Genomic DNA, 17,749 nt, shown 5'->3' with positions numbered 1-17,749 from the left:
AACCTCCCAGTGACTGTTTTGCTGCATCGGTTTGAATGGAAGAGCCGGACTTTACAAACAGTTACTCTAAAAATGCACGTTTCCAAGTTTCACTACTGCTGGGATATTTCATGAGTATTTACAGAGAGACACGGAAAATTGGCTCCAAACTAAAGAAATCACAGATTATTGTTGCAGCACCTTCTGTGCAACCGGCGCAACCTCCAGGAACCACACCCAACCGACACATCTTTACCTAGCAACTGGAGGTTGTATAATTTCCAATATGGCAGACAACTCTTGACCAATATGCACACGGTGTCATGTGACCCCAACATCCAGAGCTGCTGGGAGCCTACGACTGATAAAGCTGATTAATGTGGGAATATGAACCTAAACGAAGATGCTTTTACCTTGTGGTGCAAAGCTTTGAGTGGCAGAACTACAGAGGTCCTTAATGAGCATCCTTAGAAATCTCATTAAACTTTTACTGCAGCTTTCAGGTCCTATGATGAACCACAGGACATTTGATGACCGCACATTTCTCTTCACGAACTTTCAGCTCATCGCTTCAAACCACATTCCTGAAAATATGGTCACAGACGTCCCGAACAGAAATAAAATGTGTCGCTTTAAGTAACAACCAGGAACACATTTATGGTTTAGCAGTAATAGCTTCTGTGCTTCACACAGGAGGAAGTTCGGTGAAGCGTCGACTTATAAACAGGTTTCATTTAAACAGAAAGCATCAAAAGAAAGCACACACAATCAGCCTTCATCATCATAATAAACTATCTGTAACAATATTATGTAGTCTTTATCAAAGATTGTACACGTGAGAGATTCTGTCACCGTGAATCTGAATTATTTTCCTCAAAAATCACATCCTGAGAAAACAGCAGGTTTGGTGATTCGCTGCAGGTGATGAAATCTGTAAAATCAGCTTAATGAAAGTCTGCATTGAGCTTCTGAAGACTGGATGTTTTCGTCTATTCAACAGAGAGCCTGAGACAGACATAAAGTAATAAAGGCAGAGAGACAGACACAGCTCCCAGCAGACAGAGGAAGGACGGCAAAATATAAAACAGGCAGAAAATACTTGTACTGTCACATCTAGTGTGCAAATGACCCTGTTACAACGATTACATCAGTAAGTGGGACAGCGAGCCTAATCGGGTTCAAACACCCAACAGTTTCATTTATGTTCCTGACTTGTTGCCATCCTGTGTAGACGAGTCCACAAACAGCCACAGAGGACCCAGAGCTGATCTGTAACCCCAACACAAAGACTGACAGCATTTTTACACCGAGTCGTCAAATCAAATCGTGGCGCCGAGACGTTTGGAATAAATAAAACATTCGATCATTTCGCCCGAGCACAAAATGATCCTGCGCGTCTCGAGGAAAGGGATAGAAACCAGATCCGTCCTGCTTCCTCCTGCTCCCAAACACTGACTCACTCCATCGCTGTGGCAGCGGCCACCTCTCTGTACCGCAAGGTACACGTACAGACACCGACATCGACTCTCGTACACCACGTCCTTCTGGCAGCTGCATACACAGATGTGTTTAGAGGATATGAAAGGCCCTCATCCCAAAGCAGCACAGCCTTCCTGCAGTCTCTCACTTTCTTTCCCCTCAGTCTGCTCTCTCTCCTCTTCATATCTTTTTGGCACCACCGTCTCTTTTCCTCCATCTAAATCTTCTCTTTCCAGCCCCTCAAGGCAGAATCTATCAATCCCTCCTTCCCGCCATGCTTCCGTTTTATCCGTTTCTCTCCTTCAGCTCTCCTGCCTCCTCTCTCAGTCGTCTCAAGAGATATTTGTCATCATTGTGTACACAGAGCTCTTAGGGCTGATGCCTTCACACAGGCAGTGTGCTCTACTCCAGGAGCCAATACTACGAGAGAGCTTGCCTTCGAAATTACCCTCACCCTAAACCTTCTTCATCACTGAAGGTACGCGAGGAAGATCACGCCGTTTTATTTAAAACACACAAACGCACCAGCTAAGGTTTCAAACAGCCAGGCCCAATGACAACGAGCCATCGTCTTTTTACAGCCGTTACCACAGGATGTTACTTTGGGATAAGTCCTACCATGCTCACAGTTAGAGCTGATGTAGCATTTTCAGCACCCATATTTAATCATTTAAAATCAGCTGATAGATTTTTTTCTTTCAGACACATCTCTTTTTACATTTTCGGCTTCCTTGGATAGAGGAGCAGTGAAAGCTAACGGGCTCCAGGTCAGACTTGAACGTGGCCCCCTGAGCTCCGCCCACAAACAGATTTTTCTGACATTGTTTTACGTGTAGCTATTTGTGAGTCCGTCCCTAGCTAGCACAACAATGCAGTTTAAAACTAAATCTGTTTTAATTCAAACAAGTCGTGGATTAATTCCTTTACGCTCTGCTGGTTGTTGCCAATGACTGTAAGGAACATGGATGACGCGGCTCCACCTCCTCCCATTTTGTATAAATGAAGCTAAAATATCCCGGATCTGGGAGACGCCTTCTTGAATTTGAAGCCAGGATCTGCGCAGTAGTAACCACGGGTGGAGCCGTGGTATGAAACTCCCACCCACAGACATTCGTCAGTACAACCCCCTCTTAACTTTTACGTAGCCTGGACATTTTCCTGCTGGTTGCACTACAACCAGAAGGAAAAAGACCCATTAAGACAGCGGTAGGCCGGTGCCGGTCCGTGAGTCGTTTGGTACCGGGCCGCAAGAGTTGAGGCTCAGCTGTGAAATGTCTGGTTTTCAGGGTTTTTATCGGTTTTCAGCGTTATTTTGTTATCGTTTTTATTGTTAACTCGGTTTTCCTGGGTCTTTTCACGTGTGTTATGAATAAATGTTCTTTTTTTCGGTACCGGTACTAGTTTTATTTTGTTGTATTTATCCGCGACACGTTAAAGGCCGGTCCATGAAAATATTGTCGGGCATAAACCGGTCCGTGGCGCAAAAAAGGTTGGAGACCGCTGCATTAAGACACAATAATTACAACAGCTAAGATTCATACTTTGAAATTCCCACATCTTAACATGTCGTCATTAAGTAAAGAGTAAAGAGGTTTTTTTAATTAATATCAGCATACCTGTTAAAACATGGTGCTTAGCTAAATTATCACTATATTTTAAACAGTCCCTGGTTGTTGCCATCGGGGGTCTGTAGAGCGCCCTCTGGTGGATAAACCTCGCAACATCAATGCTCATAACATAGTTGAATGGTGTCTCTCCCATCGGTTCTTAATGCTGATAGCAATATATCAGACAGTTTATGTATCTCCAACACCTGCACAAGTAAAAGGTTGTTGGTTCAATTCCAGCCACAGACACATCAAACAGAGAGCAGAGCTACTGACTGTGGAAAGGCAGCTTCATTCGTTTCTACTCGTAGTGACAGTGATAACGTGCTAGTGTTAGCAGCGTGTTTTTGCACCAAAGCATTTTCCAAATATGGGATAAATAAAATATCTAATGTTATCTTGACCCAGTGACACAGTCTCCTGATGCTGGATTAAAATTAGAATGACTGTGTTTCACTGACACCAAGGACATTCATATTTAATGCTGAATTACAGTTATTAGGACATCTAATTCAAAACTACAAGTATGAAATATTTAGCGTGAGAATATTCAGGAAAAAAACCTTCAGTGTTTATTTGCAATACTGTTGTTTTATTGAAAGCAATTTCCATAAAATGTTGTTGAAACTCGTGACAAATTGGTTCCAACAGAGACAGAAGTGCAGAGAGCTGTCCTGAGATAAAAGCACGTATCGATGACGTCGCTCGGATTAAGATTTCTGTGTTTGTTACACGTTTGTGACAAATGGGATAAAGACGCGAATGCCCGTGGATGTTAGAACTCTGGTTTCCTCATTAACAGACGCAGGGAGGATAACAGAGACTCGGCTTCAAAATGACAATGATTGCTTATGACACTGGAGCCGCCTGTGGCTGAGAGCCAAGAGGACGAGGCAAGAAAAGAGCCCCACCGCTCACATGGCAGAATAATCAAAGCATGGCGTCTCCCATCCCAGCGTCTTTCTACCCTTTACATCACTTTTTTCCCTGCACTTCAAACCTAGTCTCTCTAAATGTGACGCCTTTATTTCCAACTCTCTTTCTTCTGCCAAGTGGGCTGATCGCTGGTTCATTTCAGGTTAGCTGGTTAATTTAAATGAGCAACCGCAGCGAAAAAGCAGAGAAGCAGGGCCTCGGCTGTTGTTTACAATATAAAACTAGGGGCTGTGTGCATTCATCAGGTAATAATCATAAACAGAATCCCTCTTGTGCCCAGTCGGTGCAGAGCACGCCTTCAGACAACCACAGACTGGTTATCTAACTGCATGAACTGAACATTGTCAAGCAAGGATTACGAATCATGAATAACTGAGTGGTGATGATGAATATAGTGGACTGAATAGCAGCCTTTGTGAAGCAAACAAACCTCCTTGTTGAGCAGTGGACAACTGCCAGTGTGGAGGAAGGCTTTTCTGGGGGGCAAAAAGGCAACGCGGGCAAGCGGGCCTTTCTGAGCAGCAACGTTTTCACTTCAGTGACAGATTAGATGTAGTTCTGGCTACATTTGATCACAAAATAAACAATAAACTTGCTAAGAACTGACAACGTTGTTAGTTTCTGGCGAAGAGCTTGACGTGGAAGAAAAATATTCAGAGATGTTATTTGAGAAAACACATCGATTCGCTTCGTTTGGACACGTCACAAACGTCACGGATACGAGTTCTTGGTGTGTAAAAGCTAGGGGTGCAACCGTTGGATACAGTGCTTTCGGTTCGGTACGCATATGTATCGAACAATACAACATTTTTAAATTAATTTTATCAACTTTTCTTCTGACGATGCTGTCTGTGTTGAGCGCTCAGTGGATCTGCGTTCGACTACTCCGCCTAGGCTGCACTGTCGAGCGCAGATCCACTGAGCGCAGCGCAAGCTAGCAAGACAGAAGCTAAGCTCGTTGCAACATGGCAAATTGAACCTCCCCCACCCTCATTCAGATCTGGCCTTTGGAACTATTTTGGTCTTCAGGTGAAGTATGACCCTGAAGGTAAGCGCGTCATGGACAAAAATAAAACATCATGTCGGATGTGCCACGCAATGCTCAATTACATTGTTGGGAACTAGCGCGTTAGCGCAGTTAGCTTGTTGACACTGTCCAGCCCCACGCACGGGGCGATCCGCGGTAGCTCGTTAACGGAGATTTGCCGTGTTGTGGCGTTAACGTCATTTCAGATTAACGCTGACAGCACTAGTGGGAACACAACGAGTATGACTGCACATTTACTCCGACATCATCCTAGTGCAAAGACAAGTGGAAGCAGACAAAAACAACAAGCAGCATGCTACAAACTTTACCCGAGTCATTTAGACAGCCGTTAGCACGTGATCCTCATTATGGGGACCTGATATGTTTAATGTGCTGCTGAGAATATAGCCCAGAAGAAGCGTATAGTAGAGCTTTTATTTTGAAAGAGCCATTTCTCTGTAATAAACTCTCTTTTCCAAAGATGAGGGATTCCTCAATCAGATTTTTTTTTATTACTTTGTGGTTTCAGCAACATTAAATTTAAAAACTGTACTTTTGAGTTAAAATATATATTTACAATTTTAATAAATGACAAATTAAAAAGGCATGAATATTTTTTTGTATCGAAAAAATATCGAACCGTGACACCAAAGAACCGAACCAAACCGTGAATTTTGTGTATCGTTGCACCTCTAGTAAAAGCCATCAGCTTATCTAAATGAGGTGCAAAGTGAAATCTGGACAAAGTCCTGCTGGTGATGGTTTCACGTAGGGCTGCTCAATTAATCGAATTTTAATCACGATTACGATCTGGGCTTTCAACGATCATTAAAAATGACTGAGCCGATTATTAGCCCCTCCCTCATTTATCCGCGACACCTTAAAGGCCGGTCCGTGAAAATATTGTCGGGCATAAACCGTCCGTGGCGCAAAAAAGGTTGGAGACCGCTGATTAAGAGGACCCGAGGGAAGCTCGGAAAGCTAAGCAGAAGTTATTTGGAGAGTGACTGCTGTTGGTTGAAAAGAGTTAAAAAAAAAAAAAAAAAAAAAAACTTCAGTGGTGTTGCACACTATTTTATATTATTTTTTTAAAAGTCATTGTTAACCCTTTAAAGCCGGTCAGAGCAGCACGCTCCGTTTTGCGTAACTATTTTTAAATCCCTGTAGAATCTGAACCGTGTAAGCTAGCGCAATAATTTGTTTTGCATATGAAACCGGAGGAGTTGTACTTACATCTGATGCCATCAGCTTGTCCTCGGTCACGGTTTCCTTCCACATATAGCTTTGCAAAAATTGCATAAAAAGCGCTTGCAGGAACAAAAACATAATATTCCAGAAACACGCTTTGCCGATCCGATCAGCTGTTCGTAACACTTCCCACAGTGAAATGATGCACCTGCTGTTTTCTTTGCAAATTTGCATCATAGGATTGTTTTTTGTTTTTCCTGCAGTATATAAAAATTGCTGTATCTCCAAAATAAAACTATGAAGACACTCAAAATAAATTTCCTGTGGTGGGAAACTATTTTTTGCAACTTTATTGTATTTAAAGTTTTGAGGGATAAGCCTCTTAAACTTCTCCAAGTAGAAATATATGTAAACAAAACAAAAGCGATTTTCAATTTTTTTTGTAGTTTATTGCACTTTTTTGCAATTTATGTAATTACTATGCACTTAATGCATACATATTATTAAAATATGGGCTATAACAGTTGTATTGATGTATAGCAACTTGAAATGCTCCCACAAATGGCACTACAGCATGTAAAAAAATAATATAAGCTCTGGTGGACTTGGTTCTATGGTAGGTCTTAAAGGGTTAAATAAATATCGTCAAATAATCGTGATCTCAATTTCAGTGAAAATAATCGTGATTATCATTTTTGCCATAATCGAGCAGCCCTAGTTTCACGGAGAATCAACAACACGACCTTTTATTCAGAGATCGTGCAGAGTGTGGACAACTGAACAGCTGAGGCACGGAGAGAAAACAGACTCATGCATTTTTAAAAAGCTTTTAGTGCATTAGTGTCCAAAGTACACAAGCTCTGTTATCGTGAAAGGGACTGACTTTACTAAGCTTAGAGTTTAGCAGTCGTTTCAGTGGGACTGCGGTTGGACCGAGCTATTTGGGAAGGTTGATTGAATTGTTGTCAGATCCTCTGACGTCGTATTTGCAATGACTCAGAGGATCCAGCTCCTACCAGCATCCTGGGAGATCAGAAAACACTATTAATCATTTGATAATCAGATACTGTGGTGCAGTGAGAGATCCCAGTAAACACTGGGCAAACTGGGCGCTTTTATTCATGTCAGAAAGCATAAGGGGAGGATAATTAAATAATTTGGAGAAAAGGTACTACAGTCAGTCAGTCTGATGGAGCTCTGTCTGTACGATGGTACCATAATCTATTCCTGGACAGGAAAGCCGGAAAGGAGGCTCCGAGTCGGATCAATACCCCGGAGGAACCAGTGATTATTGGACATAACGACACCATTCCTCCCATGAGGATATCATTAATGACTTAGTCAGCTTTGATTTCTTCAGCTTTTTCAAAAGGAGGAAATGCAGCAAATCATCATAATTCATTTAGCCTGGCAGCGCGCGCAGAGAGAGAGAGATGTTGGGATGGTCGGTTACGCCACCGTGCACGCTACAAGAAGCTAACACAGTTTAAACAGATGTAGCTGAACTCATGGAAATGGTCGGCGTGAGGCCTAATTCAAAGTCGCAGCATCTTTGAGCTGGCGAATCCTCTTCTGTTAGAAGGAGGCCACATAGTCGCACTCAAAGACCTTAAAGCAAACGTTAGGCGCTCAGCTGCTTTGCCTGAATAAACAGTGATCAGGAGAAACGTGGAAACGGGAGATCACCCTCTCTCACAGCCACATACGGGTGTTATAGCGGTGGCAATGCAGATCCTGTCCCTCAGCGCGCTTTTCCACATCGAACGAGCTGGAGTAAAAGCTACCAGGAAGACAAAGGGCGCGTAGCCGCAGAGGACACGCTGAGTTTGTGTCCTTTTATATATATATATATATCGTGATGATGTAGACTCAAGAGTAAAGATAAGCAAGGAGAAAGAAGAAAACGGAGGAGGAAGAAACCTCTGCTGCATCACACCTGGAACTGTGTGTTCCTGTTCAGCTGTGGACTTTCACCACATTCAAGTTCACATTAAAGGCCCCGGCCAAGATCTGACTCACGTTTTTCAGATAAGGAACAAAGGACGCAAACAAAGAACGAGGAATGAAAAAGACCTCGTTACACACTCTTCAACCCCACAAGCCCATCAGGCTGTACAGACTCACGCTACACGGCCGAGCTTCATCACATCTCACAGAACATCGTTTCAAACACGGGTGGAGGTCAGAAACCTTTAAAGACTTCAAATATATCAACTTGTATCGCAGGAAACAAACAGTAACACATAAATAAAGAATATTTCCATCCTGTTGAAGAATACAGCTGTGAGCGTATGGAGGCTTAAAAGACATATAATGGTTTCATTGCTGGTTGGAATCACCAGCCAGTTTGTTAGGTACATCTGTTCAAAGGCTCATATCATCAAATATCTAATGAGCGAGTCACGTTGCAGGAATTTGGGACATTCAGGGATGTAAACATGACCAAGACGGCCTGCCGAAGTCCAACCTGGTGACTCCGCCACAATGGAGGAGAAAGACGAACTATCCAATGAGCAGCAGTTCTCTGCCAAGAACAAAAGTGGAGCATTTTAAGAGGACATTCAAAGAAAAGCCCAGAGCGACGCTGTAATCTGTCATCTACAGCTCTGAGCTTTGTGCTCATATCAAAGCAAAAAAACATTGTTTTTTACACTCACACATGCAGCTGCTTCAGTTTGGAACAACAAACCCTGATTCTGATCCTCATTTGCACTAAACTAGCTCCGTGTCTCCCTTACACGAAACCAAATCATATACATGCACACGGAGCCGCGTCAGACAACCAGGGTGACAAGCACCTCGAAGAAAAACCAGACAAGCAATCACAGGGAGCTGTAACATTTCTGACAGTGCGTCAGACAGACGCTGTCTGCATTCAGGCTGCTTCAGAGGGGTGAAGGACACGAGCGCGAGGACTGATTGCACCTCGCTACCCACAAAAAAATCAAACTTAGTGGCTGAAACAAAACGAGTCACAGGAGGGTATTTACTGAGAACCGTGAGTGATAAATAGGACAAGAACCAACGTTACTGTGCTTTAAAACTGTCTCCGTGCTAACACTGACACGGATATGTCCGGTTATGAGCTTCAGGAGAAAGAGCATCCCTCCCTGGTGAGTCGTACACGACGCTCTGACGAACCTTTGGTCTTTGTGGACACTGCGGAGCAGCTAATGTAGAGCGGTTTCCTACGACTGCGACAGGAAACAGCATTCTTCACCATGGTCACTGGATTTCTCCTGGCTTTGCTTAGCAACTGATGAAAAAAGAAGGGAATCAAATCCAGGCCTAGTCAGTGCAGTCACACAGGATAAAGGGTGCGCTGACCCAACTCCTCTCAGTCCTCGTATTTCTGTTTTTTCCTTTCAGGAACGAGCTATCAGCCTGCACAGGACCGTGCTTTGATCACAGAGTGGAGCCTAAACCCGCTGATAAGGTTTCTGCATTGTGTCACTGCTTCCACACAAACAGGCGGACGGGCAACACCAGCAGCTCTGCGCGCCTCACGCGCATTAAGCTCTGGAGTGTGCATTATCGTTTTCTGCGTGCAGGAACGATAATCTTCATGGCTATAAATGGAGGAGTGTAAACTTCCAGAGGCCATGAATGGAGTTTTTCGAAGTCGATTGGCTAGAAGCAAAGAGGCATTATGGAGGATATGATTAAGCCATTAAAAACTTGAGAATGTAGGGCAAGTGAATCACTGCTGGCAAGACAGACGGTTTATCGCAGCTCTGGGAAATTATCTGTAACTTCCTAAAACATATCATCTAATGTTGCTGGATACACACAAACACCTACGCAGCAGGAAGCCTGATAACACAAGTTTGTGTGTTCTGGAGCATCTCTGCAGTTTAGAAAAAGCAACCAACAAGCAGGTAACAAGAAGGTGGGGGCGGGGCCACACTGACCAAGGGCGGGGCTACACTGACCAAGGGCGGGGCTACACTGACCAAGGGCGGGGCCACACTGACCAAGGGCGGGGCTACACTGACCAAGGGCGGGGCTACACTGACCACGTTCATCACAGCAGATCGCTCTCAGTTTGTTTTAGATTTTCTTTAGTTCATGTTTCAGTTCATATTACTGACTTTAGCTCATGGGCTGGTCCCAGTATGACCTACAGGGGGCTGGGCCAGTAAAACCAGCACACATATTTAAAGGACACCTCCGAAAGCCTGCGTTAGAAAAAAGAAACAGAAACAATCTGTTTTCTCAGGTCCATCATAAACTCATCCTGTCACGAAGGTCCAATAATGATGCTGTTCCTTTCATGCAGTGCAGAATCAGAGCAAAGGCGGCTGCGTCATCAGGCCAGTGCACTAAAGAGTTATAGCAACTTATCATTTAAGGTGCTTTTAAGTCGTTTTTCCGACTTTAGCTGTGAACGTGCGGCTATCAGGGAACGTTTTTGTATTTCTGTGTGTGGAACAGTTTGAGTGTGGAGTTAAAACAATGTCCAAACATAAAGCACTTCAAAAAGAGGAAATCCACAGAAGAGGAAAAGTAAATGTCTCGGTTCAGTAAGTTGCTGCTTCGTTCTTATTCAGATTTTACAGTGAATGCTCCACAACTGGAGGTCATTGGCTTTAATGTGTGGAGTTATGAGTTGTTAAAATTAAATAATATGATAATAATTTGTATTTTAAGCAGTTTAATAGTCAGTGTTATTAGAAATATGTCTATTGCTGACAGATTATGGACGAGGATGGAATTAAATAAGTGTGCACTTCTTCCCAATGCTTTTGGATATGTAAACTGAGGATAGTTAGAGGGTATTTTGCTTTATCTTGTATAGATTTTTTGCTAAATGACTTTCTGTATATTGTTTACATCAGGGGTGTCCAACTCCAGGCCTCGAGGGCCGGTGTGCTGCAGGGTTTAGACGTGTCCTTGATCTTTACCTAAATGACCTCCTCAAAGTGTCCTGAAGTTCTCCAGAGGCCTGGTGATGAACTAATCATCTGATTCAGGTGCGTTGACCCTAAAACCTGCAGGACACCGGCCCTCGAGGCCTGGAGTTGGACACCGCAGGTTTGCATGATCAGAATAAATTGAGAAAACAGATCTGTTCAGTGAACAGTCAGCATGGATAACTCGGTTCATCTCCTGATGCCAAATTTAAGACCTGTGCTCAGCTCAGCTCCTTTAACAATCTGGGGAAGCTCCCTTTGTTGGAACTCACAGGGATGCTTTGTAGTCTGACATTTTTCTGGCACACACAAAGATCCACTGTCCCCACAAACACACCACCGCTGTCACCATCGACAGAAAATCATTGCAGCATTAACTGCAGTGTTTAATATCATCTGGTCGGCAGCTTGACTTCACAATTTGAAGGCAAGCTGCTCGTCTAAAGAGCGGGCCGTTTCATTTTATAGTCGCCAAAGCGATCAGTCAGCTGTGCGTGTGACGTGTCGGGGAAAGGCTGATAAAGCTACAGCAGCAAGGTCACCCCACACAGAGGCATTTTTCCTTGATTGCTAATGCAGCTAATGTGCAGCTCAGCGCTTACACCAGAAGGCGAGGAGAGAGGGAGGAACAGGAAATACATCTCTGCGGAGCGTGCGATGAATATCGGGGGACACAGGCGAGGAGGCAGATGCAAGAGAGACATTAAGTTCAGAGTCATTAGGCACAACACATGTGTCATTATATCATACTGCACGACATTCATCAGCCCTTTCATTACGAAGCCGTGGGAGGGCACAAAAGCAGAGGCTCGTCTGCCGCTGCTGTGAAAAGCAGCTCTTCTTTTAGGAAGTTCAGTGGGATGCTTTCCCCTCACGCTGCTGTATTTAAAGCAGCCTGTGTGACACTCAACCTGACTAAATCTGTCTGAGGCAAAGCTGAGGCATTCAACTCGCTGAAGAGGCGAGAGAGCCGGAGATACAGAGAGAGCGGCGCTCTGGCAAAGAGTGCACGGGTGACTGCTTAATGTTGTTCTCATGAGGACGAGGTCAGACAAGTTTACAGGGATAGAAATGAGTTGCAGAAAGAAGCAGGGGTCCAAGGATGGTTTCGGACTATCACCTGTGAACTTATTGTCAAATTTATTTAGATTTTACATCAGAGAAAGGATCACACAGGTTTTCCTGTGATCACAAAGTTACATTTATTTTTATTCCCAAGTTTTGGGCTAACTTATGAAGAACATCCACATCTACAATCCACTAACTGGTGTTTTGGGTCAAAAGAAGCTTTTAACAGCACCGTGAAAAAAGTGAACCGTTATCAGTGCAGGAATAACCTCAGCACATACGTGTCCTTAATCCTAAACCACAAATTGCATGGCCTAATTTCCATGACAAATCTTATCAACACTGGCCTCAGAGGGAACACAAACTAATTGCTGAGGCGTTAACGTTGGGTGTCTAATTAATCCTTGAGACGCGGGCTTTTGAGTTTTGAGGCTACAAAGGAGGATGGCTGCGAGGATCAAAGTCATTCCAGTCTGCTGCGGTGGGAGAGATTAGCAAAATACGGTGGAGGCACGGAGACAATCGAGCATCCGAGCCTTTCGGTTCCAGAGCACAACCAAGACCCCGGCTGCACGAAGAAGTCACCCTGCCCTTGTGCTTTGCTCGCTGACTGACACTGACACGTGCGAGGGCGTTATGTGATATCGTAGTAATCCCACTGAAGTCCCAGAGCCTCTTTTTCGTAACCCATGCAGGAGAACAGACACAGGAAGGAGTTACTGCTGCAGTAACTACTGACAGCGGGTTGTTGTTTTGATTTCGTAGTTTGTGACAGATGTGAGTGATTATGAGTTTCGTAAGCATGCATGTTGTTTATGCACCAAACTAAAGGAGAACGTTAGGACAAAAAATGTAGCTGGTTCCCTAAAAACACAGTGGCTACTGCAGGGGTGTCCAACTCCAGGCCTCGAGGGCCGGTGTCCTGCAGGGTTTAGATCTCACCCTGGGTCAGCACACCTGAATCACATGATTAGTTCATTACCAGGCCTCTGGAGAACTTCAAGACATGTTGAGGAGGTCATTTAAATCAGCTGTGATGGATCAAGGACACATGTAAAACCTGCAGGACAGTTGGACACCCCTGAGCTATTGGCCTCAAGGCTTTTCCCTTTGTGTATATAATTAACAAGTATTTATTATAAGTAAATGGGGCAGGTCACTCCAAAATCTTATAGTTATTTCAGCTTTTATATAAAAATAGGAGAACAAAATTGCAAATCTGCAGAAAAATACATAAAACTCTGCAGCAGTGTCTCTTTTCAGAAATCCTGAACCAGTTACTCAAAGAAAATACACAAACCTTCACGTAGGAACGAGTTTCTCTCACCTAACAGCTGATGGAAGCTGGCAGCAAGCTGAAATTTAAGCTCAGCTTAGGGCAGCAGCATTAATGTTTACATCGTGTCACACTGCCATGAGCGCGAGCCCCTCCTCATGGTTGAAAGCACCCTTGCTTCTGCACAGCGGTACAGTTCACATTCTCGAAGATAGCTCCATCATATTTAAGGGAAAGCAGACATCTCTGATAACTCCAACACTGGGAGCTCACAGCAGAAACAGTGTCGATAAACAGCAGCACAGCTCAGAGGAAAAACCCTGGATTTCGTGGTGAACTACCCCTTTAAGAACTGCTTCATGGAAACGTCACTGCATCATTTCATCATCGCTGCTATGGGTGAAACAGTCTTGATTCACTGAACGACTGCAGGTGTAATAGTAGAGCCAGATGTGCTGAAAATCCTTTCCCACTATTTGCATCTCTACATGCGTGTTTCTGTAATGCTGGGCGAAACTATTACACAAAAGCATCTGTTTTCATGTAGATTCCCACACTGTAGATGGTTTTGAAGTTTAACCATCCATTTATGATCTTATGCTTATTTAATTCAGGCAATGCGAGCTCGCTGGACAGGTCACCAATCGCTCGCTCGCGTCCTGAGATTCACCAGGCTGAACCCACGCTGACAGAATGTGCAAACAAAACAGGACAAACCTGGATTCAAACCCAGCACCTCCTTACTGTGAGGCAACAGTGCTAACCACCACACCACCTGCCACGCATGTTGATGTTTATTTCTACACATAATATTCTCGAGCACAGATGGGAACAATAAACATCTCACAGCCTAGTTCATGTCACAGAAACCTTTGGAAGCATTGGGCTATTATGTCTGCTGTTAAGTTACTGTCCCTGCACTGTGGGAAGCACGGGGACTTTCTATAAACTCATCTCTTCTTTCATTAAACTTAATAAACATATCGAGTCAAACAAAGCCAACATCTGAATAAAACTGGGATTCCTCTGATCTGACGATTAAAAACACAGTGTTAGATGTCTGATCAAGCATTCAATGCTTTCTGCACAGCTCTGCATACTTGACACTATTTAGATTTGTCCTACACATGTGTGTCTAGCCAGCCTTAAAGCCCTGGTTTCTTCTCTTTGCCCCGGCGCTGCCTCTAGCTAGTCGAGCCACCGTAAAGTTGAACTCATCTCCATTTCACTGGCCCTCCAACAGCCTGTAACCCATTCAAGGACCACTGGGTGCCACCCTCTCAACTGGATGACAGGCTGCTCTTCCATTCGGCAGCTGCCTGCTCAGGTTACCTCGACCAAGAGTGGAAAGAAGGTCTCATCTGCTGACAGCCCACTGCTCCACTGCATCACTCTGCAGCAGCACTCAGGAGGCACAGGCTGTCTCTGCACCCCGCATGCAGGAAAACAATCCTGCCTTGGCAGCTGAGGCTCCCTGTCCCAGCTAATATTGTGGTCTGATCCAAAAATAGCCTCACTTGTAAATCTTGCAAAGAGACAACTAAGATATGGGCTGTTCAAATCCACTGTCAGAGGCACGGAGTATTAACATGAAGCAGGCTGGTTCTGATTATCCTTTGTAAAGAAGAAGGAGGGAAAAGTCGATTTTATGATGTACTTTTTTCTTGCAGCCTCCAATACAAGAACAGCACCGGAGACCAAAATACAATGAAATGTGAGGAGGTGTGAACCGAGAAAAGGCAAACACTGCGAGCTCAAAGCAGATTAAACATGCACCTGTCCTCGAGTCTGTCCAATAGCATGGAAACTGACACTGAGGTGCACGACGCGGTGTGCAATAGTGCAGTCCACCTGCAATAGTTCGGAAATCCCGAGGAAAGTGATCTCGAAGGTAAACAACCTTAAACCAGAGGAGATGACTGACAAGAGAGAACCCCCTTCAATAAAAATAGGCTAACTATCAGCCAATCAAGGCCCGTGAGCTGCGTGTGAGGATAGTATGGACAACAACAGCTGCCCAGAGGGAACAAATGGGCTCATAACAGGAGGCAGGCTAATGGGCTAAACAGACAATAACCGACCAGAAGGTCATAACTCGGATGTGCCAAAGTGGCCATTTTTCCTGAACACCTATTATCACAGCAGTGAATTTTGGAAACAGCACGAAATGCCAGTCAGAGCCATCGTTTACAGGCCTGCTGCCTGACCAGGTGTTGATTTTGGGACGCCCTCGTGGAGACAAAAGAACCGTGCCACCGCGAGGTGCGCGACGGCAGTGCGCCTCTTGTCTCGTTTTCCAACAGCGTCGCCTTCACCTGTCCTTCCCCTCCGCCTCCTCTCACTCACCCAGCACGCCGGAGGAGGTCTGTGGCGGAGCCGAGCCTGGATCCGGCCTCTCTGCGTCTCCTTGCGGCGCTCGGTGTCGGTGCCGGGAACTCTCGGGGCCGTCCCCGGAGGTGGTCGCGCCACCGGCGGCCGCCCCGGCTGCAGCAGCGCCCGCCGCTGCCGTCCCCGTGTCGGGCATGCTCTCTATCAGCGAGGAGCGACTGAGGATAAAGGTATTCTCCGGGAAATCGTGCAGCGGTGTCGCATCTCAAGAGGAAGGCAAAGCATGGGTGTAGCGTGGGGGTCAGAGTGGGGGTTAAATGAGAATGAAAGTGAAGTGAAGGTTGTTGGCGTTGGCGCAGCGGCGGATCATCCTGGTGGTACTCTGGAGCAGGATGCGCGGTTAGATGGAGAGCGCTCCTCCAACCACTACAGGAGGAGGGACAAAGAGAGGGAGGGAGGGGTGGATGGAGGGGGCTGTGTGACACACATGCACCTTCACGGTCGCTGACTGATTGTTGTCTCAGATTACATTACCAAAAATGTTAAATGTAACAAACCCGCACTACGCACGCTGTAGGAATTAAAAGAATCTGTCTGTTAGGATCATTTTATGCATGCATGTAATAGCGGTTCCTCCATCTCTGAGAGAAGTGTATTTTTATCACCTCGCAGGCTGCAGATCGAGGCCAAAAATAGAATCCAAATGGCTACATTAAAGGAAAACTCATTCAAAATGCATGGTTTTCACAGTGATGACATTACTTCACAGGCAAGATGCCCAATCAGATGATCTGGTGCTTTTAATGTGCACGCCTTTGATAATCCTTTCATAGACTATCACTCTTCTTTGACTATGATGGGAAAACTGAAGAAGCTGTGCAAAAAATATCTTCATGGATTAAATTTTTAGTGACACTTGGGTGTGGCTACCGGTAATATCGCTTCTCAGTCAAACACTCTACAGTAAACACGGCGTGGGGCTGTGTAATGTTTGCTTTGCTGCTTAATAAGCTTGGTCATTCCATCACTGTATCGCTAAGGCCAGTTTACATGGTCACACTGTCTTGAAAAGAGAGCAAAGAGCAGTCCTCCACCCTAAAGAGACACACGGCCCTCAAAATAAATGTTGTTACAGCAGAGCCAGTCAGATGATCCTCTGCAGGTAAAATATGTGCTTTGTCTTAAATTGCTGTGTCTGCCCCTTTTCAACCTGTGGGGGAGTTGCTAAAGCATATGTTAGGAGTGCTTGTGTGTGCAAGGAAGGTGAACACAGCTATCGTTGTAGACAAAGATCATTTCATAACCTGGAATCATAATCGGGGCTGAGAGGTAACTGTCTCTGTTTGGACTGTATTCAGCAGCTGTGAGGTGGCAGCTGTCATGCTCTGTGCACACACTGAGCAGTCTATAAATTATTTAGATCCCAGGTTAAAGATTGCTCCCAGGCCTTGGGCCATGCCTCTTCACCGTGTACACAATCTATCATCTTGGTCGTCCCTCCTGGAGGCCGTGGTTCACTGTGCGGCTACAGAGGCAGGCTGGCAGCCCGCCCCCTCGTATGGCTCAGAAGCATCTCATCTGTGAGCACAAATTCTGCTTACTCACCACTCTCTGGGATGACAGCTGCAAGACGCTGCAGTGGGGCACGCACACACACACACACACACTGATGCACACAGTCTCTGTTTATATTCTGTTACATGCACGCATTTATGTAGTCTATGAAGAACCACAGATCAAAGCACTGTTAGTTTTAATAGACAGAACACAATCTAAACAAATACTGTAAAACTTATCATTTGAAATAAATTAAAAATAGTAGTGCTGTAAGAATAACCCTGTTTGCACTGCTGTTGATTCTCACACACTAAGGAATACTTTCCACCTTGTGCTGAAAAAAGCAAAACTTGACTGCTGATTTGTTTCCTGGTTAACATGTGCATTCTGC

At 44.8% G+C, this 17,749-nt stretch overlaps 1 protein-coding gene across 2 annotated transcripts in view; it reads right to left on the bottom strand.

The window, feature by feature from the left end:
* Positions 1-16,377, bottom strand: part of ano8b (anoctamin 8b) — a 40,739-nt gene extending 24,362 nt beyond the window's left edge. The window contains exon 1 of one of the 2 annotated variants that reach the window (XM_026146450.1): positions 15,820-16,377. In XM_026146450.1, the coding sequence (XP_026002235.1) occupies positions 15,820-15,997 (178 nt within the window). In that variant the 5' untranslated portion in view covers positions 15,998-16,377. The remainder of the gene's footprint in view (positions 1-15,819) is intronic. The other variant, XM_026146451.1, reaches the window with a different exon arrangement.
* Positions 16,378-17,749: the final 1,372 nt, after the last annotated feature.

The sequence above is a fragment of the Astatotilapia calliptera genome, chromosome 17 (genome assembly GCF_900246225.1).
Source record: "Astatotilapia calliptera chromosome 17, fAstCal1.2, whole genome shotgun sequence".
Taxonomy (NCBI): domain Eukaryota; kingdom Metazoa; phylum Chordata; class Actinopteri; order Cichliformes; family Cichlidae; genus Astatotilapia; species Astatotilapia calliptera.
Note: the sequence above shows the minus strand (reverse complement) of the source record. Positions and strands in the feature narration are given on the sequence as shown.